Here is a 22,175-nt window from a genome sequence, read left to right as displayed (position 1 = left end):
GTGTCCAAAATAGAATCATTATGCTGTAACCAATATAAAAATTAGTAATGAGATACTTTACCTTATTTTTTTCATTCTGTCTTAGAATTCCAGTGTATATTTTACATTTAAAGTACATTTCAATTCAAACTACTCAAGTTTTTAAAATTATAGATGATACACAATATTATATTAGTTTTAAGTGTACAACATAGTGATTCTACATTTATATAGCTTATGATGTGATCATCACAATAGGTCTAGTAACCATCTGTCACTAAAGTTATAAAGTGTAAAGTTGTTACAATATTATTGACTATATTCCCTGTACATTACAACTGTGACATATTTATTTTATAACTACAAATTTGTACATGTTATTCCCCTTCACCTTGTTTTCACCCATCCTCCCCATACCCCTCACCTCTGGCAACCATCAGTTTGCCCTCTGTGTCTATGACTTTGTTTCTGTTTTGTTTTGTTTGTTCATTTATTTTTTTAGATTCCACATATAAGTGAAATCATATGGTATTTGTCTTACTGTCTCTGACTTATTTTATTTAGCATAATATCCTCTAGGTCCATCCAAGTTGTTGCAAACGTCAAGATTTCATTTTTTATGGCTGAATAATATTCCATTATGTGTGTGCGTGTGTGTGTGTGTGTGTGTGTGTGTGTGTGTGTGTGTGTACACACATATTATGGTACTGAGACATAATAAGCAAGCATATTATATGAGCTGTCATTTAATTCTGACAATAAGCAAAGTAGTTACTATTAGAATCATTTCTTTCATCATGTACACAGTTATTTACATACAGTTTTTTATTCAGACATGTGTTTCCATATATCTTTTTACTTTTTATTTATTTTCTTATTAAGGCTTAACAAATCCCTTACATTGCTGATGATAAAACTTGGTAAAAATACATTGGAAAGCTGGTAAAAATAATAAATCTAAACATATGTATGACCAAACAAATATAAATGCTGATGCTTACCAAAAGATGTATTTTATATATATATATATGAATGTTTATAACAGCTTTTACATAATAGCCAAAAATTGGAAACAACTCACATGTCTATCACACTTAGAAGAGTTATATAATTTTCAGGGTTGCACGTTAATAAGTAGCCCAGCCAAAGCTCTAAACCAAGTTTATCTAATATCTAGGTTCACATTCTGAACCACTACACTATGCCTGAAATTATCTACTTATGGCAGCAGCTTCAAGCTACGCTCATAGATCTAAGTAGTAGACACCTTCTCTCTTTTGCTTGTAGAATTTCTTTTAAAAAGTATAAAAACTTCTGAGAGAAGGCTACTGCAAAAGTCTAGGCAGAAGATGGCAGAAAGGAGGAGCCAGAAAAGAGATTTCTGTTACAGAAAGAAAAGAACCCAGTAATAAACCAAACATGAGCATGAGGTGGCATGGTAATTGGACAAATGGTGAATGCAGAAGTAGGACTAAATCAGGCACACAGAATTGAAGGTGGCTGTTCAGTACAGAAATATAAAGCTCAGGAGAAAAATCACACTGATTAAAAAAAAAAAATCAGTCATCAGCACATTTGCATATCAGATTCCCTGAATAGAGAACAACATCTCTAGTACAATATAATTTATGCACTTTTCTGACAATTAATATTAGCTCACAGGAAGGTCTCTGTGGGCACCTGAAATTAATTCTGAAACCATTAAAGGAGACAGAAGGTTAGTTAGAATGAAAATTCCTATGGAGAAGATATTACTTCTCCTATTAAGTATCTGAGAGTAATCTTATAAAAGAAAAACCTATTGCTCTTTAAGGTTAAGTGGACAAAGTGGTTTCAGGCTGCTATCTTGCTACTTGAGAAAAATCTTAAAATATATTACACCCAAAGATGTAAGAGGTAGAAAAAGACAGCTTAGTATCCTTGCCAGTCATAGCATGCACAGTGGTTAATTTTTGCCTCAAAAGGCAGTTTCCTATATTTTATTTCAATATCAAACTACAGTTAACCTTTGAACTACCTGGGTTGGAACTGCATGTATCCAGCCACATGTGGAGTATTTCAGTAAATATACAGTCAGCACTCCTTATCCCTGGGTTTCACATCAGTGGATTCAACCAACTATGGATCAAAAATACTGCTTTTCTAAACACTAAAAAAGGTATTTTTGATACAAAGTTGAGAATCTTTGGATGCAGAGGGAAAACTGTATGCATAGTCCTATGCCATTTTATATAAGGTACTTGAGCATCCATGGATTTTGATATCCATCAGAGGTCCTGGAACCAAGTGCCCTGGTAACACTGAGGGACAACTGTAGTTAAGTTTTTGTGGAGTCAAAAGTTATTTTCAAGTATCGTGAAGCTGAAAGAAGAGACCTATGAAGAACTAACAGTTGTACTTTCACAACTATATAAATTAGATGATCCACAGTCACTTTAAAGGAACACATTAATTGCCCTCACCTATCCCTTGACAATTGAAGCATCTAATGAATTTTCAAGATACTATAAGAATATAAATTGAGGAGCTGAAAAAAAATGGTGTAGATGATAGAGGCTCTGTTCATCTCTCTGGTGACCAAATCAAAGTTGTGATGGAAACAAGGTGCAGCAGCAAGGAAAAATCGCCTGGGATCCTGATGAACAAGCCATACGAATAGGGAGAAATCCAAGAAGTCATCCTGCAACATCAGAAGGTAGGCTGGGCTGAGGATGCAGGGCTGCTCGGTCCCAAGTGGCTGAGTAAGACAAAGGATGAGGCAGCACCAGAAGCCTCTTAAAGGGGCCGTGTCCACAAGTAGATTTTCACAGTGATGGACCTGCTCACTGTGGGCATCATTGCTGATTCGGCTGCATGCAGGGGACACCAGGGACTTACAGGGAGGCATTGCTGAGTAAGGGCTGAGGCGAGACACTGTATAAAAGTGTCGGCAGTATCCATTTTTCCCTGTTGACCCCCATTCTACCCCTACCCCCGGGCCAGGGAGCAGACACAGCACCACCATAGCTGTGAACTCATCAAAATGGGTAACAAAGGTCACTTCTCCCAGAGGATTCCCTGAGACCCTACCTCCCTCAACTCACAGCTCCACCCAAGCCACATCCAGGTGTATCCTGAAAGAGTCAAGTGCTCCTTGCTGAGCAGCACCTAGACTCACACTGGAGGCAGCTGGCCTCGGTTGCTGAAGTGGCCTTTTGAGGCAACTATAAGCACAGCATCTGTGGACTGCTTGCTGAATCTTAATAGGTGGCCCTGGAGGGTTAGAGGCATGGGCTAAATTTGGCCTGCAGCTGAACCCCACTCAGGCCTGTGCCAATAGACACCTACTTCACAAATCCACACTAATAAGACCAGGAGACTTAAGAGCTTTTTTAGTACACAGTAACAGACATGGAAAGATAGCCAAAATGGGAAGACAAAGAAGCAGAAACCATATGAGAGAACGGAACAGAGATCCAGATATAATGGAGTCAAGTAATCTAACAGATGCAGAGTTCAAAACACTGGTTATAAAGATGCTCAATGAATTTTGGAGAAGTATAGATAAATTCAACAAAGAGATAAAAAAAAAAACATAAAAATGTAAATGGAAATAACAAAAGGGAACCAGTCAGAAATGAAGAATACATTACCTGAGATAAAAAGTATATTAAATGGAATAAACAAAGGAATGAACAAAGTGAATAAAGAAAAGGATCAAATGCCCTATCTAGAGGATGGGAAATCCAAGGACACTTAATCAGAATGGCAAGAAATAAGATGCCAAGACTATAAAAAAATTTAAGAGGCTATGGGACACTATTAAGGGTCCAAATATCCATCTGATCAGTGTAACTGAATAAAATCAAGATGTTGAACAGCTGTTTGAAGAAATCATGATGGACAACTTCCCTAACCTGGTGAAGGAAATGGACATAAAACCCTAGGAAGCTCAGAGAATTCCAAAAATCAGGAATCCAAAGAGGCCCACATCAAGGCACATCATAAATAAAATGCCAAAGGTTAAATACAAAGAAAGAACATTAAAAGCAGCAAGAAAAAAACAGATAATTACTTATAAGGGAACACCCATAAGACTGGCAGCTGATTTCTCAAAAGAAACTATGCAGGACAGAAGAGTTTGGCAAAAAATATTTGACAGGATGAAGACCCAGAATCTATAACCAAAGATAATTTATCCAGTAAAGCTACCATTTAGAGTTGAAAGACAGATGAAGAGCTTCCCAGACAAAAATAAGCTAAAGGAATTTATCAACACCAAGCCAGTATTACAGGAAATGTTGGAGGGACTTCATTAAGAGGAAAAAACATGTATCAAAAGCAGGAATAAAGAATGGTAACAACTACATTCCTATCAATAAGTACCTTAAATGGAAAAGAATTAAGTGCTCCAACCAAAAGAAAGAGTGGCTGAAAGGATAAGAGAACAAGCCCCCTACATATGAAAAGGAAGGAGATGGAAAAAGATATTGCTTTGATGGACCCAGAAGGTATTTAAGTAAGAAAGAGAAAGAAAAACACTATATGATTTCACTGACGTGTGGAATCTAAGGAATAAAAAGAACAAACTAATCAAAAACAGACTCGAAAATATAGTGGACAATTTGGTGATGGACAGAGGGAAGTGGTTTGGGGGGATTGCGAACGGGGTGAACGGCTAAAGAAGTACAAAGTAGTAGCTGACAGATGATCATGGGGATAGGGACCATGGCACAGGGAATGCAGTTAGCATTAATATGTTGACTATATGGAGGATCAGGGGAGGGAGGAAGCTCTTGACGGGATCATTTTCTGAACTGTATAGATGTCTAACTAATGCACTGTATACTTGAAACTAATTAAAATAAATAAATTTGAAAAAAAGAAAAGTTATTTCCTATTGTGTGGCGGTCCAAACCCCTAAGCCCTGTTGTTTAAGAGTCAATATAATGCAAAAGGAAAACCAAGGTATAATTTGAGGTCACAGATATAATGTAGAATATGATAAGCATAAAAAAGTACATTCTCTGAACTTTTTATACTGAAGATGGTGTGCTTTTTGATACGCTTTTAGCTTTTAGGGAGAGTTCTCAAAGTTATAACCCATGTAAATAATTAAGAACCAAAAAAGTGGGGGCATAATATAAAAAAAGAAATGTATAAAACTGTTAATATTTGCAGAAAATTTCAATCACAGAAAATCCAAAGAAATAGAAAAAAAAAATCATGAGCTATGAGAGAATTTTCACATGGCCAATATCAAAACATGCAAAATAAACATTTCCCCTATATGATATCGATAACTAGTTTTTTAAAAATGAGGTGGAAGCACAAAAGATCCTAAATTGCCAAAGTCATTCTGAGAAAAAAGAATAAGGCTGGAGGCATCACTCTGCCTGACTTCAAATTATACTACAAAGTGACAGTAATCAAAACAGCATGGTATTGGCAGAAAAATAGATGCACTGACTTGTAGAACAGAATCAAGAGAACAAAAGTAAACCCATATTTATATGGGCAAATAATTTTCAACAAAGAAGCCAAAAATATACAGTGGGGAAAGGAAAACCTCTTCAATGAATGGTGCTGGGCAAATTGGAAGGCCACTTGCAAAAGAATGAAATTAGACTGTTGTCTATCACCACACATCAAAATTAACTCAAAATGGATTAAGGACCTGAATATAAAACCTGAAACAATAAAATGCATAGAAGAAAACTTAGGAACTAAACTCAAGGACCTTGGACTTAAAGAGGATTTTATGAATGTGGCCTTGAAAGCAAGGGAAATAAAAGCAAAAATAAATGAATGAGACTACACCAAACTAAAAAGCTTCTGCTCAGCAAAAGAAATCATTAGCAAGGTAAAGAGACAACCATCAGAATGGGAAAATATATTTGCAAACAATGCCTCCGATTAAAGCCTAATGTCCAAAATATAAAAAGAACTCATACGACTCAATAACAATAACAACAACAACAACAAAAAACGATCCGATCAAAAAATGGGCAGAGGACCTGAACAGACACTTCTCCCCAGAGGACATACAAATGGCCAACAAACATATGAAAAGACGTTCAACAACAACATTGCTAGCTATCAGAGAAATGCAAATCAAAACCGCAATGAGATACCATCTCACACCTGTTAGAATGGCTATAATCAATGGGACAAGTAATAACATATGCTGGAGAGGATGAGGAGAAAAGAGGAACCCTCATACACTGCTGTTGGGACTGCAAATTGGTACAGCCACTATGGAAAACAGCATAGGGGTTCCTCTAAAAACTGAAAATTGATCTACCACATGATCCTGCAATCCCTCTACTGAGTATTTACCCCAACGACTTGAAAACCCATATCCAAAAAGATATTTGCACACTAATGTTCAAAGCAGCATTATTCACAGTGGCCAGGACATGGAAGCAACCGAAGTGTCCAATGATAGATGACTGGAAAAGGAAGATGTGGTACGTATATACAATGGAATATTGCTCAGCCATAAGAATAGATGAAATACAGCCACTTGAGACAACATGAATGGACCTCGAGATAATCATGCTAAGCTAAATAAGCCAGACAGAAAAAGCTGAAAATTCCATGATATCACTTATATGTGGGATATAAATCTAAAAAAAAACAAATGAACAAGATGAACAGAGACTCATGGACATGAACTATAGACTAGTGGTTACCTAGGGTAGGGAATGGCGGGGGAAGGGGTAGTTAGATAGTTAAAAGGGGTCAAATATATAGAGGTAGGGAGAGGAGAGTGGGTAAAGGGGATCAAATATATGGTAGCTGAAGGAAACTGGACTTTGGGTGGCAAACACAATAGAATATACAGATGTCAAATTATAATGCACACCTGAAAATTATATAACTGTAATAACCAATGTTACCCCAATAAACTTAATTTAAAAAATTAAAAATAAAAATAAAAATAAGTAAATGAAAAAATATCCCATTTCCAATGAGACACATTAAATATCTAGAGAAAAACCTCCCCAAAAGTATAAATCAGTGAGGAGCATAAATGAGTAAATGGAGGAACAGACCAGGTTCATGAATAGAAAATAAACTATTGAAAAGGTATCAATTTATCCATAATTAATATGTAAATTTATTACACTTCTAATAAAAATTCCAAAGAAAGAGTCTCCAAAATTTGACAAACTAATTTTAAAGTTCATTTGTGGAAGTAAGGAAGAGAAAAGAATATTCCAGAACGTTTTAAAAAGAATATTTGTATGAGGTTTGTAGCAGATAGAAAATGCATTATAAAGCAATAATAATTAAAATTGTGTATTAGAACATAAATTGCCCAACAGTTCAGTGAAATGATATAGCAATACCCAGAATCAGATCAATATAAAATAACCAATATCACAAAAGAAAAAAAAGGTTGAGTAATAAAGCTCCTTATAAAAGAAATATGAGCATACAACTTTTTATAAAAGAAAATTTTAAAAAATAGTCAACCTCAATAGAGATCGAAGCAATGCAAATTAAAATAATAAAATACCAGGGTTTGTTTTCATATCAAATTGACTTTACTTTTAATAATAATACATAGCATTAGTAGTGCAAGCATATGAAACCTTTGGCACATTGCTGCAAGGACTGAAAAAAGATACAGCCTTTTACAGGGCAATTTACAATAAGTATCAAAAGACTTAATATGTTTTTTCCAAGCAAGACCACTTCTAAGAATTTAACCAAAGGAAATGATGAGCGGGAGGTTGAAAAATTTATCTACAAAGTTTTTTTTCCAGATTTTATAATACCAAATATTTTGAAACAAATTAAATGTATAACGGTATGGGAACAGATGAAATAAATTATAATAAAGCCATAAGACTTTCAGTAGGCCATCGAATACAATGAAGAAATGTTTAAATATTAGTGAAAAAGTTAATGAAAAAACAAGTTATAAAACAGTATTATGATAGGATTTCAATTTTATTTGAATAGCTATAAACAATTATAACTGCATATATGATGAAAAGATTATACCCAAAATATTAATAGTATGGTAAGCTTACAGTTGGTTATTTTAATGTATTTCTTATGCAATTGGATAAAACTAATAAATAAAACCTTTATAAAAAACAAGAGTCTGTGACTGATGAGGATGGTGGAAAATACCCAATTTTTGCTAAAGGCAAGAACTATCTCATCACTCAGCAAAACATAACTGATAATGCTGATCAGGTTTTAGGACACTTTTGCCAATTTCTATGTCTCACTCAGGAGCCAACTTGAGTTCCACTTGTTTCACAACAATTCCTCAAGTCTATACCAGCCTCTGCCACCTCTAAATTCCAGAATATTGGCAATGATTAAGAGAACATAACTTATTGCTCAAGCAATGTTTTAATATTTTTGTTGTGTTCAAGCTCTGTCTCCTATAGAACACAGGTCCCTCAAGGGGAGTGACCACACACCCACTGCCTAGGCTTTGACGCCTGCTCTGCACACATTAGGTGCTTCATGAGCAGATGCCGCACTTAGATGAGTTAAAATCCAGAAGACTGGTCAACTAAAATCTTAAACTTAAACAAAATATATATTATTGTAATAATTCCCTTTAGACATTTTATATATTCCTTTAAGTTCTGAACCAATATTAACTCCAGTTTTAACAAATTGGTGCCTGGTTTCAGGGATATGGGAATAAAGATGTCCAGTTAATTGCAGGTAGGCAAGAAGCAGCATTCAAATACAACCTTAAAAATTAGGAGAAATGGTAAGAAAATAACATTAAATTTAGCAATAAAATTAATGGTACTCCATATTCTAGAGGCAAACACAACAGAAGAGACACACGGTGAGAGAAAGAAAAATTGTATAAGTCAGCCTAGAAATCAGATAAATAAGCCTCAGCAACACAGGGCAGCCAGCATGGGTTAGACAGCAGAACATCCCAAAACGAGGCTTCTGGTGTGTTCAAGCTATGACTTAAGAGGCAACCAGAGCAGGCCCAAGTGAAAGGGGAACAGCCAAAAGTGAGTTGTAAAACTTACTTAGGTTTTGATAATCTGAAACTTTGAGGAGACCATTAATTATAGTAGCTGGACATTATCTACCCCCAGAGAGGAAGAGGAAATAGGCTTAAAAATCTTAGGATCTCTTACTTATACATAACGGGATTTCTCAATCAGCAGGCTTGTGATAACTACTGCAGTAGTGGTTAAGCAGAAGCCAACAGAAAGGGGACAAAGAGTATCTATGAAAGGTGGCACCTCTAAGATGGGAAGGTTTTGGGTAGGACACTGGTACCAGTATTATCTCAAGACCTCTTTAATCCTTATAATTAAATGATTTCTTCAAATTTATTGTACAGCACAGGTTCATAAAACCCAAATAACATACACTATAGAAAATTATACTGTTAAGAAGAGGGAAGGCAGAAAATTTTCGCTTTTCATTTTTAATATCTGTAATAAACTTATGCCTCTAATTAAGTCTTTCTATCTATTCAGTCCCTGGGCTAATATACACATCCTGAAGGTTAGGAAAATAGAGTATAAATGCAGCTCCTGACATATTTATAACTGTTTCTTCACAAATGGCCCTATCTAGACAACTATGTTGTTTTAGTTCTTAAACCTTACTCTCATTTCTTAATACCATCAGTATATCTGCCTTGAGAAGTATGAACCCACTTTCATTCTCTTAACATAATGAAATCAGATTATCTGGCTTATAAGAAATGTTTGTAATCTTAGAATAAATAAGCAAAGAGAAAAGTGATTAAGCAATTCTCTTGAGAATAAAACTGCCAAAAGCCCATGGCCCTTAATGGTTTATTTTGGTAGTTTTCAAAGGCTTTTTTTCTGACACCCATAGATGAGAAAGACTTTGTAGAAGTCTGGTCTTCCCAAGGGGAGATTTCAGCATACTGTTGGAGCAAAGGCTATTTTTTCCCTCAATTCCTTCCTAGTGTTCTAGAGACTTAAATGCTGGATCATTTAAATAATGTAATTAATCTCCATAATGTCCCACAGTGAAATTCTGAGGTGTAAATGCAACAAAATGCATTTCCTAACACATAGATTAATTCGTAAATTTATTGTTACCTCTACTATTAACCTTTTCTTCCTTATTAATAATATATTAAAAGCCACCATGTATGGAATTCCATTATGGAATTCCAGGTATCATGCTAGGTACTTTACATATATTATTGATAATAATCCTACCACAACTGTGCATGGAAACAGAATCATCATTTTCTGAACAAGAAGTCAGAGGCAAAAAGGAGTTAAATAATAACTTCCCCAAGATCGCAGAGCCAGGAAATACTGGAGCAGAAATTCAATCTGGGTCTATCTCACAACAAACCTCACCCTCTTTTAACTCTGCAAGTACTTTCTCATCATGTAATATCTACTAGAAATCAAGTCTCTGAGACCGTTACATTTCATTTATCTAATAAAGACTAGGATGATATTTCTTTATCATTACAATGCAGGTCTCTCAATCAGACTTAATATGCTTCTACTACCTGAGATAAAGATTCACCAAAGAAACAACATGAAGGGTTGCAGTAATAATACTCCATCTCAAATAAAGCATAATGTGTTTAATTTAATGAATATGTCAGGATGACATAGCTTTTTGCTAATTTTACATTCATCTACTGCACAGCACATTTGAAGAGAATAAGAAGAATGCGTCTGACCAAGCTGTTAGACCCTGAGGTCAGGGACCATGACTTATTTATCTCTATAACCCCAAGGCCTATATATGGTAGATGTCCAATAACTAGTTGTTGATTAAAGATAGAAGCAATGATTATCAACTTCTTAAAGTAATATTTTAAGGTACCTAAAACATTTTGAACAGCAAAAAAGATTCTATGTTTCAAAAGAAATGATTTTGGTCTGCAGATAAACTTCCTACCTCTCGATCCTTGAGTTTCATGGCGAGCACCAACTGATGCCTGTGGTTAGTGAGGGCCTCCCGATAATTTCCTTTGGAGAAGAATGCAGAGCCTAGGTTCCCATGAGCTCGGCATTCTCCTGTCTGGTCACCTGAATTGGTTTTAAAAAAAAAAGAAAGTTCCTCTAAGTTATAGTATTATTTTAACATATAATAGCCACCTTAATTTAAGAGCCACAGACATACTAGCTACGATTTCACTTGCCTTCTTTTAGAAAAGTATTTTCTTCCTCTATAAGACTCAGTGTGGGAAGTTGTCCTAGAACTTAAATCTCTGGATAAAAACTGCTATTGTTGTTATATAACTGCAGTCAGGGACATAGCTATCCTGGAAATGAGAGGTTAAAGACCTTGACACAAACCAGTTGCTCTTTGAGTCACTTCATTGCTCTGCTAATGGCTTTTGGTTCTGAACAACCAACAGCTTGTTGATTCAGTCATTTGACTCCAAATCTACTATAATATAGTGATTCTTTACGAGTATGCTGATGGTAGATTCACCATACCCCTTCTCTTACTGCAATTCTGCAAGTCCTTGAATAACTACCATAAGAGAAATCATAATCGTAACCCACACGTATTTTACAAATGAGGAAATGGCAGCACAGAGAGCTTAGGCAACCTGCCGAAGGCTACACTGCTAGTCACTTCTGCTGTTAAGTGGCAGGATTCTAAACACAGCAGTCTGGCTCTACAGTTCAAGCTCTTCACCACTGTGCTGTACTGTTTCCTCCAATAAAATGATGATATATTCTAACATAAACAAAAATTAAAATTTAGATGAAAGATTTGCTCAACAATACTATCGTTCATTTGGGATATTATATCTGTGAGCCCAAATCTCTGAAGAGGGAAATAAATATGTTAATCCACATCTCTTGGCCTTTTGAGAGTCTTGGTACCTTATTATACAAAAAGCCCTAAAGACCTGAGTATTCTAAAAACAGAATGTTTTAGAGACACACTCACGTTTCATTACATGTTATTCTTATTCACGTCAGTCAGGTTAATCAGCTTTCTTTATTTCCTTTCTGTACTAAAATAAAGGAGAGGAGCATAACTCTACCTAAGGTCTTGGCTACATCCAAGTCCTGCTGCATGTATCCAGTGCTCTTCTCTGTGTTTCCAAGAGACCAGTAAGCACTGCTCAGGGCAGAGAAAACAGAACCTCTTAGTTTGAGACTGCAGGTGCCAATCTTCAGAGCAGCTTCTAAGACAACCACAGAAGCCCCATGATGGCCAGCTGTCAGGAGTTCCTGCCCAACGACAGACACGACCACAAAGGGACTCTTGTCCAGTTTCATTTTCTGAAGCTGCTGATAAGTAGGCTCGAGGGAGTCTGAAGAAAAACAAAAGAAAATAAGAAAATGTAGAAGGATACACAAAACAACCTTTCCTAATATGCTCTAGAAACAAATGTTTATCACACTTTTTTATGGTCTATATCAAGTACAAACTCTTCAACCTTTAGTCTAACACTGGAGATAGGTCAAGATGGTGGACTAGGTAAAAGCGGGTTTGAAATTACAACCAAATTATAAAATAATCAATGTAGAGAATCACCTGAATCAAGTTGATCATACACATGTCTGATGATATAAAGAAGAAGCCACATCAAAACTGGTAGAATGGGCAACCGCGAATCAGGCTGGGCCTGCACCCACACATGATAGTGGAGTACAGGGAGTGAGAGCTTGGCTGCAAAGCTCCCCTGAAGGAGAGAGGGGTCCTAGCCCCAGACATGGGCTCCCCAGCCCAGAGTCCCAGCACAGAGGAGTTCCCAAAAAATTCAACTGTAAAAATCAGTGGCATTCTGCCCATCCGGTGAGACAGAAAGAGACTAAAATCCCAATCGCCCCTTTAAAGGGATTGTACACAGACTCTCTTGTACATGGACATACATTCTTGGCACTGTCAGAGTAATGGAGGCTCAGGAGGTGCAAGAGTCATACAAGTGAGGCATGGAGGGGGAGCCGCCACTGTGCCTTAGCTGGGCCCCAATATGGGGCAGTCCACAGACAGGTGCCAGTTTGCCTTTTACTGAATCCTGCCTCTGCATGGCATTTCTGAAGCTATATTGGCCGGAGGGAGGTCGGCCCACCATACTCCACCCACAGATTGCCTGGGTCTGCCCATTGCTGGGCAGCGAGCCCTGCCCTGCCCCTTTGCAGAACCACACATTCTAAAAAGGTAACCTCAGCTGGTGCAGTGCATGCATTGCAGGGAAAACAGCTGCGGATGGATCACGGCTGCCGGCATGAGCTTGGGCAGATGGTGGGCCTGCCTCCAAAGGCAGCTGATCTGACTGTGATCTCTGACTTCTGTGGGAATCCACAGATTCAGAACTTGCAGCAAAAACTGAGTCTGTACAAGCCCGACGGCCTTCTGTGTCCCTGAGATCCCGGGAAACCCAACCCACAAACTGCCCTTGGGGGCCACTGCCTGGCAGCTAGCCCCGCCCTGCCCCTTTCCAGGGTTGAGCATTCCATGCAGACAATGGACCTCAGCTGGCACAGTGCATGCATTTTGGGGAAAATAGTGGCAGGCAGATCACTGCTGCTAGAACTACATACAATGTCACTTGGGCAGATCATGGGGGTCTGTGGGCCCATCCCAATTGGCAGAGATTTTACAGTGATCTGTGACCTCTGAAGAAGCCCACGGACCCAGAACTGGCAGCAAATCTGGTACTGTATAGGCCTGACAGCCCCGTGTCTCACTGAGACCATGCCCAACCCAACCCATAAATTACCTGTGGCAAGCCTATACCCAGGCAACCCAATTATATCCTGTACTTTCCTTGGGACATGAATTTAACAACAAACAACAGCACTCAGCTCATGCAGCCCACGAAATGTCCATGTGTCCTGGGAGAAACTCAGTGGCAGGCCATAAACCCTTGCCCTTGAGTTTCAATATTTCTAGAACAGACTGGGGTGTTTGCAGGCGCAAGGTGGGCAGTGGCTGACCTTGCTGCAATCTGAGACTTTTCTAGGAAACCACAGAGACAGTGCTGGCATGTAAAATGACACTGCAGTCATCGGGGGAAATCTGCTCAATATATCCATTTGACTCTCTGGGTCCCCGCACCACCCATAATGCGTGTCACTCAGAAGTGATTCGGGCTGTGGAGTCTTACAAGCAAGAGACAGGGAGCCTCAGGCCTTAAGGAGCACCGGTCCTTTCGCTAAATCACCTCAGGCCTGGTACTGGGGGTAACCAGACTGTGGTTTACAGCATTGTCTCTTCCACTTACCTACAGGCAGCAACCATCTGTGAATCATTTGTAGCTCCCACCAGGTAGCCCTGAGCAATCAAAGGCAGCCACTGACCTTGGCCTACTGGAAAGCCCCTCCGAAGGAGCCACAAAACCAACACATCCAAAGGCTGGAGCTAGACCGCAATTGTGCAACACCTAACTATAAGCAACAACTGACAAGGGGTGGTCTCAACAAGTATACAAGCTTGCTAGGGCAAATCCCATTCAGTGGGGTCAGCTCCCACAGAGCAACTCACACCCTGTGGGCACAGCCAAAAAAGAGCTTCCCAGACAAGAAAGAGCTTAAAGAGTTCATAACCAACAAGCCAGTATTACAAGAAATGTTAAAAAGGACTTCTATAAAAGAAGAGCAGGAAAAAAAACCATAAATACGAATAATAAAATGGCAATAAGTATACACCTATCAATAATCGCTTTAAATATAAATGTATTCAACACTACAATCAAAAGATGTAGGATAGCAGAATGGATAATAAGACAAGATCCACGCACATGCTGTCTACAAGAGACCCACTTCATATCAAATGACACAAACAGACTGAAAGTAAAGAAATGGAAAAAGATATTTCATGCAAATGAAAATATAAAAAAAAGCCAGGGTAGCAATATTTATATCACACAAAATAGACTTTAAAAGAAAGAAAGACTATAATAAGAGACAAAAAAGGGCATTAGATAATGATAAAGGGATCATATACATTAAGAGGACAAAATCCTAGTAAACATATATGCACTCAACAATTACACCTACATATATAAAGCAATTATTGAAAGACAGAAAAGGAGAGAGCCACAGTTATATACTCATAGTAGGGGTCTTTAACACCCCATTGGCACAGTGGACAGATCTTCCAGACAGAAAATCAATAAGGAAACAGTGGTCTTAAGTGACATATTAGACCAGATTAATTTAATAGTCACTTTTAGAGCTTTTCACCCCAAAGCAAAAAAAATATACATTCTTCTCATGGAACATTTTCCAGAATAGACCACATGCTAGGGCACAAAATAAATATCAATAAATTTAAGAAGACTGAAATCATATCAAGTCTCTTCTCCAATCACAATGGTATGAAACTAAAAATCAACTACAAGAAAAAAAACTGCAAAATACACAAACACATGAAGGCTACATAACATGTTACCAAATAATGAATGGGTTAACAATGAGATCAAGGAAGAAATCAAAAGATACTTAGAAACAAATGAAAATGAAAACACAATGACTCAAAAATCTATGAGACACAGCAAAAGCAGTCCTAAAAGGGAAATTCATAGCAATACAAGCCTACCTCAAGAAATAAGAAAAAGCTCAAATAAATACTCTAAACTTACACTTAAACTAGAAAAAGAACAGCAAACATAGCCCAAAGTGAGTAGAAGAAATGAAACAATAAAGACCAGAGCAGAAATAAATGAAAAAGAATGTAGAAAAACAATGCAAAAGATTAATGAAACCAAGAGCTGATTCTTTGAAAGGATCAACAAAATTGATAAACCCTTAACCAGATTCATCAAGAAAAAAAGAGAGAAGACCCAAATAATTAAAATCAGAAATGAAAGAATAGAAGTAACTATGGACTCCACTGAAATACAAAGGATCATAAGAAAATAATATAAGCAATTATATGCCAACAAATTGGACAATATGGAAGAAATGAGCACATTACTAGAAATATACAATCTCCCAAGACAAAGTCAAGAAGAAAATCTGAATTCATTTATTTCCACCAACAAAATCGAATCATAGTCAAAAAAAACTCCCAAAAAAACAAGTCTTGGACCTGATGGCTTCATAGGCAAATTTTACCAAACATTCAGAGAAGAATTAATACCAAATCTTCTCAAACTATTCCAAAAAATTCAAGAGGTAGGAAAGCTCCCCAATTCTTTTTTTGAGGCCACCATTACCTGATTTCAAAACCAAATAAAGACATTACAAGAAAAGAAAACTATAGGCCAATATCCCTTATGAACATTGATGCAAAAATCCTCAACAAAATATAAGCAAACCAAATTTAGCAATACATTAAAAATATCATACACCATGATCAAGTGAGATTTATTCCTGGGATGCAAGGTTAGTTTAATATCCGCAAATCAATTAATGTGATACACCACACTAACAAACTGAAAGATAAAATTCATATGATCATATCAAAAGATGCAGAAAAAGCATATGACAAAATCCAGCATCCATTTATGATAAAAACTCTCAGCAAAGTGGGAATAGAGGGGATATAATTCAACATCAAAATATATTAAGAACTCACATGTCTCAACAAAAAACAAACAATCTAATTAAAAAATGGACAGAAGACCTGGGTAGTTCTATCTAGAGGAAGTACAGATGGCCAATAGACATATGAAAAGATGTTCAGCATCACTAATCATCAGAGAAATATAAATGAAAACCACAATGAGATATTACCTCACACCTGTCAGAATGGTTATCATCAACAAACCAAAAAACAACAAATGTTGGTAAGGATGTGGCAGGACTGTAAATTGGTACAGCCACTATGGAAAACAGTCTGAATTCCTCAAAAAATTAAAAATGGATCTCCCTTTTGACTCAGCAATTGCACTTCTGGGTATCTATCCAAAGAAAACCAAAACCCTAAAATTAAAGATCTATGTACCCCTATGTTCAGAGCAGTGCTATTCACGATAGCCAAGATATGGAAGCAACCTAAATGCCCATCGACAGACAACTGGATAAAGAAGTCCCGGTTCATATATACAGAGGACTACTACTCAGCCATAAAAAAATGAAATCCTACCACTTGCAATGACATGGATGGACCTAGAGGTTATTATGCTGAGTGAAATAAGTCAGAGGAAAACAATTACCATAAATATGTGTAATACCACTTATATGTATAATCTAAGGAACAAAAAGAACAAACTAATCAAAAAGACTCATGAATACAGAGGATGATCTGGTGACTGCCAGAGGGGAGAGGGATTGGGGGGCTGGGAGGACTAAAGAAGTACAAATTAGTAATTGAGAGAGGGTCACAGGGATGGGGAGTACGGCATTAGGGAACGTAGTCAGCAGTAATGTAATGGCTATGTTTAGAGCCAGAGATGTGAGAGTAATGGGGGAGAGCATTTAACAAACTATATAAATGTCTAACCAATGTACTGTATACTTGAAACTATTAATGAAATAAAATAAAATGCTAAAAAAAAAATCTAGAACCACCTTCACTATCTACTTATCCACATGACTTTGTAACACTAACCTCAGTCCAGTTATTTTTCTCTCTTCACTCTCACATGCATATGCCTCGCTCATCCTCTCTTTTGGTCTTTCTTTGAATATAACATACCACTTTCCCTGAATGTTCCTCCCTTCTCTGTCCTGTTGCCTTCTCAAAACATTACACACACATCCCTCAAGTTCCGCCTGTACTATACAGTATCCCCAGGTTTTCCAGCCCACATTAATGTTTGTATCTAAAATTCTGCTGCATTTTTACAGTTAGTATTACAGTTCATCCTTAACTATCTTAGAATTATTCCACATATGTTTTTTAAAAAATATTTTCCCAGCTAAATCTGAAAGCCACTGTGGGACTGTTTAATACTTTATTATAACTCCATAGCAATTGGCACAATATAGGCACTAAATACAAAACCTGCCATTGCCACATAGGTAAAAATCTCTAACATATTTGGAGTTGAATAAACCTGAATTCAAATGACTGATTAATAAATCTTGTTCACCTTTTTCCCTAGAAGATGCAATAAGAAAAGTTCTCCTAACAAAATACCTGTCATTTTCAGTAGCAACCCCAGTGTCCACTACTGCTGATTGAGACCAGTACGACCAAATAAAAAAAAATATTATCAATTTTTATTGGGGTGACAATGAAACTATAAAGAAATCATCTGAGTTTACTAAGGTAAGGTAGAAGACAAAATTAACTTTGATCTCGTTTTTATTTTCATGTGGTGTCTGGAAAGGATATAAATTAGGGGTTAGAAAGCCACAGAAAGATTCTATTAGAAGCTGGGTTCGACTGTGGATGACCTCTAAACTCCTTCTCCCCCTTCTCCTTTTTTCAGAAGACAAGTGCAAAACTAATGTCTATAACCCTACAATGAGGTAGGTAGCAGTTATAATGATGCATTTGCTAGCTTTCCTGAAAAACTATCATATAAGTTGTTCCACTGTGCACATGTAAAAAAACTATAAAAAGCTTGGTCTCTTTAAATCATGAATCTCTCAGCCAACAGTACTGTATTAAAATGTAATTTTCACAATTTATGACTTCAAACCTCAACTCTCCATTAAGGAGCTCTCGTCTGAATCAACATTACCATGTAAACCTCAAAACCTACTGGTGCCTAAAGAATTGTTTCCCTTTAATCAGACCACTAAACAGAAAACAAAGAAATTTTACACCTGTCAAGATGCAAGCAGTGCATAGAACCAGTAAATACCAGCTAACCCAATATGGCTAAATACAGGCATAAGAACCCAAGAAACGCTGGAATAAAAAAGAACTAAAGAAACTGTGAGCAGAATTTTGGTGGTACTATTGATGGGTTTGGCAGGCAATGATGGTCACATTAGCATTCCACTGGCTAATTAGTAGAAACAAAATTAACAGAATTTTAGAGCTGAAAACACCTTGAAAATACTCTTTTTAAAAAATGAAGAATCTGAGTATTTAAGTGATTCACCCAAGATCAGACAGCTTAGGACAGAGCCAAGATAAGAATCCACTGCAGGGCTCTAAGTCAAGGTCCTATGATACCATATCAGGCAAATTGCTCACAAAATAAACCAATCTTGATTGGTTTTAAGTGAAAAGGAATATACTGAGTGGCTAATGGGAGGGGTGGAAAACCAGGCTTCCAGGCCCACAGTCAAAACCATGCCACAAAAAAGGCAACATAACTGCTGCAACTAAACTCAGGACACCACAGCTTGTAATTCTGCCTCCATCGCTATTAAATGCCACCCTTAGAAAATGGATGTCACTGTTGCCACCCACTACTACAAGAACAAATCCTGTGCTATTCTTTTTCCTTTGAGCCTTTAGCTCCTGAATCAAAAGTGGGGTCCCAGGTTCAAAGAAGGATGGAAAAATTAGGATCTGATGTTTTCAGCTTTTACACTGGAAGGCAGGCAACAGAAGTATGAGATAAAGAATTCCACAAACACAGGAAGTGTTCAGACATTGACAGCCAAAAACGATTGATGGCCAACAAAGATACTATGCTTCAGCTGGTGGTATTTTTAATCAGAGCAATCATGGCTAAGTCCAAAAGAAAGAGCTATCTAATTGGAACTCTAAAACTATACAATAATAGAGAGCATTGCCACAGTTAAAGGACTGAAGGAAATAGGAATAGGAATATCCCCACCCCAAAAAACAAAACAAAACAAAACAAGACAAGAAGTCATCAATTGTACTAATTTTCACTAAATAAAAATGAAATTGAAGGAACAAAAGAAAAAGATCGAATTTCCACTTGCAGTATATACAGGAAAGAGAATATAAATACATTAAAAGATAAATTAGTATGGAGGTTCCTCAAAAAAATAAAAATAGAACTACCTTATGACCCAGCAATTCCACTTCTGGGTATTTATCCAAAGAAATCCAAAACACTAATTCAGAAAGATAAATGCATCTCAGCTCATTGCAGCATTATTTACAATAGCCAAGATATGGAAGCAACCAAAATGTCTATCAATAGACAACTGGATAAAGAAGAAGTGGTATTGGTGGGTAGATCCATAATGTAGTGGTTAGCACACTGGCTTTGCACACATAAGGTCCTCGGTTCGTACCCCATATGGAGCCACAGACCACACCTTGGGTGTGCCAGGCCCCAGGTGCGCGCTGCAAGTGCACTGGAGAAGATGCCCCGCCTTCAGAGATCCAGTTGTTAAGGGGAGATGGCAACATCTGTAGATCAGGGGTGGAACTGGGGGTTGGGAGAATTTAAAAGGGAGGGGAAAAGATGTGGTACATATACACAATGGAATATGACTCAGCCATAAAAAAAAAAATGATAAAATCTTACCATTTGCAACAACACAGATGGACCTATACGGTATTATGCTAATGAAATAAGTCAGAGACAGAAAGATAAATACCATATGATTTCAGTATTTGTGGAATTTAAAAAGTAAAATAAATGAACAAACAAAACAGAAATAGACTCATTGATATAGAGAACAAACTTATTGTTGCCAAATTGAAGTACAAATTGACAGTTACAAAATATTTATGAGGATGTAAAATAGAGCATAGAGAACAGTCAATAATATTGTAATAACTACATATGGAGCCAGATGAGTACTAGACTTATTGGGGGGATCACTTCATAAGTTATATAAATCTCTGACCACTATGCTATATACTTGAAACTAATATAATATTGAATATCAACTGTACAAGCTCATGTACAGTATATGTTATAAGAGTCTGGAAAATGGAGTAATTATCAAGGGTAATCAGAAAGCTTCATGGAAGCAGAACTTAACTGATTTCTTGAAGAAAGAGTAGGAGTTAAGTCATTTTTTTCTAAGAGTGAAGAGTATTTTAGGCAGAAGATTTGTCCTAATCAAAGGTCCAGGAGAAGACAGGTACATGGAATGACAGGTCATGGTGAACAACAGGCGAGTTTGACTGGAACAGTGGAAAAATGGAGAAGATACTGAGCTAAGAATAAAAAGACTTGAATTTCAAAGCCCCATAGCCTCAGTCTCTTCACTTTGTCAAATGTATAAATTGTGGTACTGATTTTATTTACACACACACATAAACACACACATACAATGTGGATATGTCTAATACTTATGTACATATATGTATGAATATATACATATGTCTACCCATATATGTACCTATGTATGCATCTATGCATGTATACACATACATATACAAAAAGTCCATTTCACTTAATATAAATTAAAACATTTTTTTCAATATCAAATTGAGTCTCTGCTTTTAGCTATTATTATGTCTTATTGGTCCATACTCACTAATCAGAACCTCTGGTTATCAGCTGTACATGCATTTAGTGAATAAAAGTGGTATGGTACTTTTTTAATGTATAAAAATATATAGGCTAGATTAGGCGATCTCTAAGATTCTTCCCAACTATACTCTTCTATGATTCTAATTCCTATGCTAGAGTAAACTTAGGCTGTTAGCAAAGGGACTAATTTTATGATTTTATTAGGCTACGTGGAACAGAGTTTTGGCAACCTGTAGCTATTAAATGTTTTTCTTTCTAGAAACTATGCAATAGCCAATGTCAAACCAACTCCATAAGAATGTAAAGGCCCTTTGCAACAGTCATTGAACACCAGCTATGTGCTTTCAAAATGTAAAGGCTATAAAAATTTAAGATGAACAAAGTCGCATTTCCTAACACCTGAAAAGCTTATATGAATATAGTAGAGGCTAATAATAAATAATCACACTCTGCTGAGAGATATATAGCAGGTGCTCAAATGTCATTTCATTCAATGTCATTTCATTATAGCACTGATGAGATGCCATAGAAACTTAACTTTTGTTTATATTAAATATACTATAGTAAAACTGGTGTCATTATATGTCCTTCAACTTGAAGTCAAAGAACATGGTGACAACATTAAGTGAGGATTTATTATACTACATTTCATCAGTTCTGAGATGCGCATTTATTCACATATTAACATCTCTAAATTTGGGATTTAGTATCTCTGAACTCAATGGTGCCACACAATGGTCTGTCACTTCTATGCCCTAAAGGGACTAAAAGATCTCTTTCAGTTTATATAAATAAAAAGATAAGTGATAAGAAAGAATTGTGTCATCCTTTAATCATTAGCATTTTCTTTTTTCTTAGTAATACATAAACTAATGATGCAACTTTGAATCCAGAGTTCTTAGCATTGGTAGGATGTACTATGGGACCCCAAAGGAGAAAGGTGCTAATCTACCTGGGTATGTATGGAAATGCTTTCCAAAGG

General features: G+C 36.7%; 1 protein-coding gene across 4 annotated transcripts in view; it reads right to left on the bottom strand.

The window, feature by feature from the left end:
• Window positions 1–22,175, bottom strand: part of TTC28 (tetratricopeptide repeat domain 28) — a 609,862-nt gene that overhangs the window by 286,978 nt on the left and 300,709 nt on the right. For all 4 annotated transcript variants that reach the window (XM_036220513.1, XM_036220511.1, XM_036220512.1 and 1 more), the window contains 2 exons: window positions 11,972–12,244; window positions 10,867–10,997 (listed from right to left, as the gene is read on the bottom strand). In XM_036220513.1, coding sequence (XP_036076406.1) covers window positions 10,867–10,997; window positions 11,972–12,244 — 404 coding nt within the window. The remainder of the gene's footprint in view (window positions 1–10,866; window positions 10,998–11,971; window positions 12,245–22,175) is intronic.

The sequence above is a fragment of the Rousettus aegyptiacus genome, unplaced genomic scaffold (assembly GCF_014176215.1).
Source record: "Rousettus aegyptiacus isolate mRouAeg1 unplaced genomic scaffold, mRouAeg1.p scaffold_m13_p_5, whole genome shotgun sequence".
In the NCBI taxonomy this organism is placed as follows: domain Eukaryota; kingdom Metazoa; phylum Chordata; class Mammalia; order Chiroptera; family Pteropodidae; genus Rousettus; species Rousettus aegyptiacus.
This window is presented reverse-complemented; position numbering and strand designations above follow the sequence as displayed.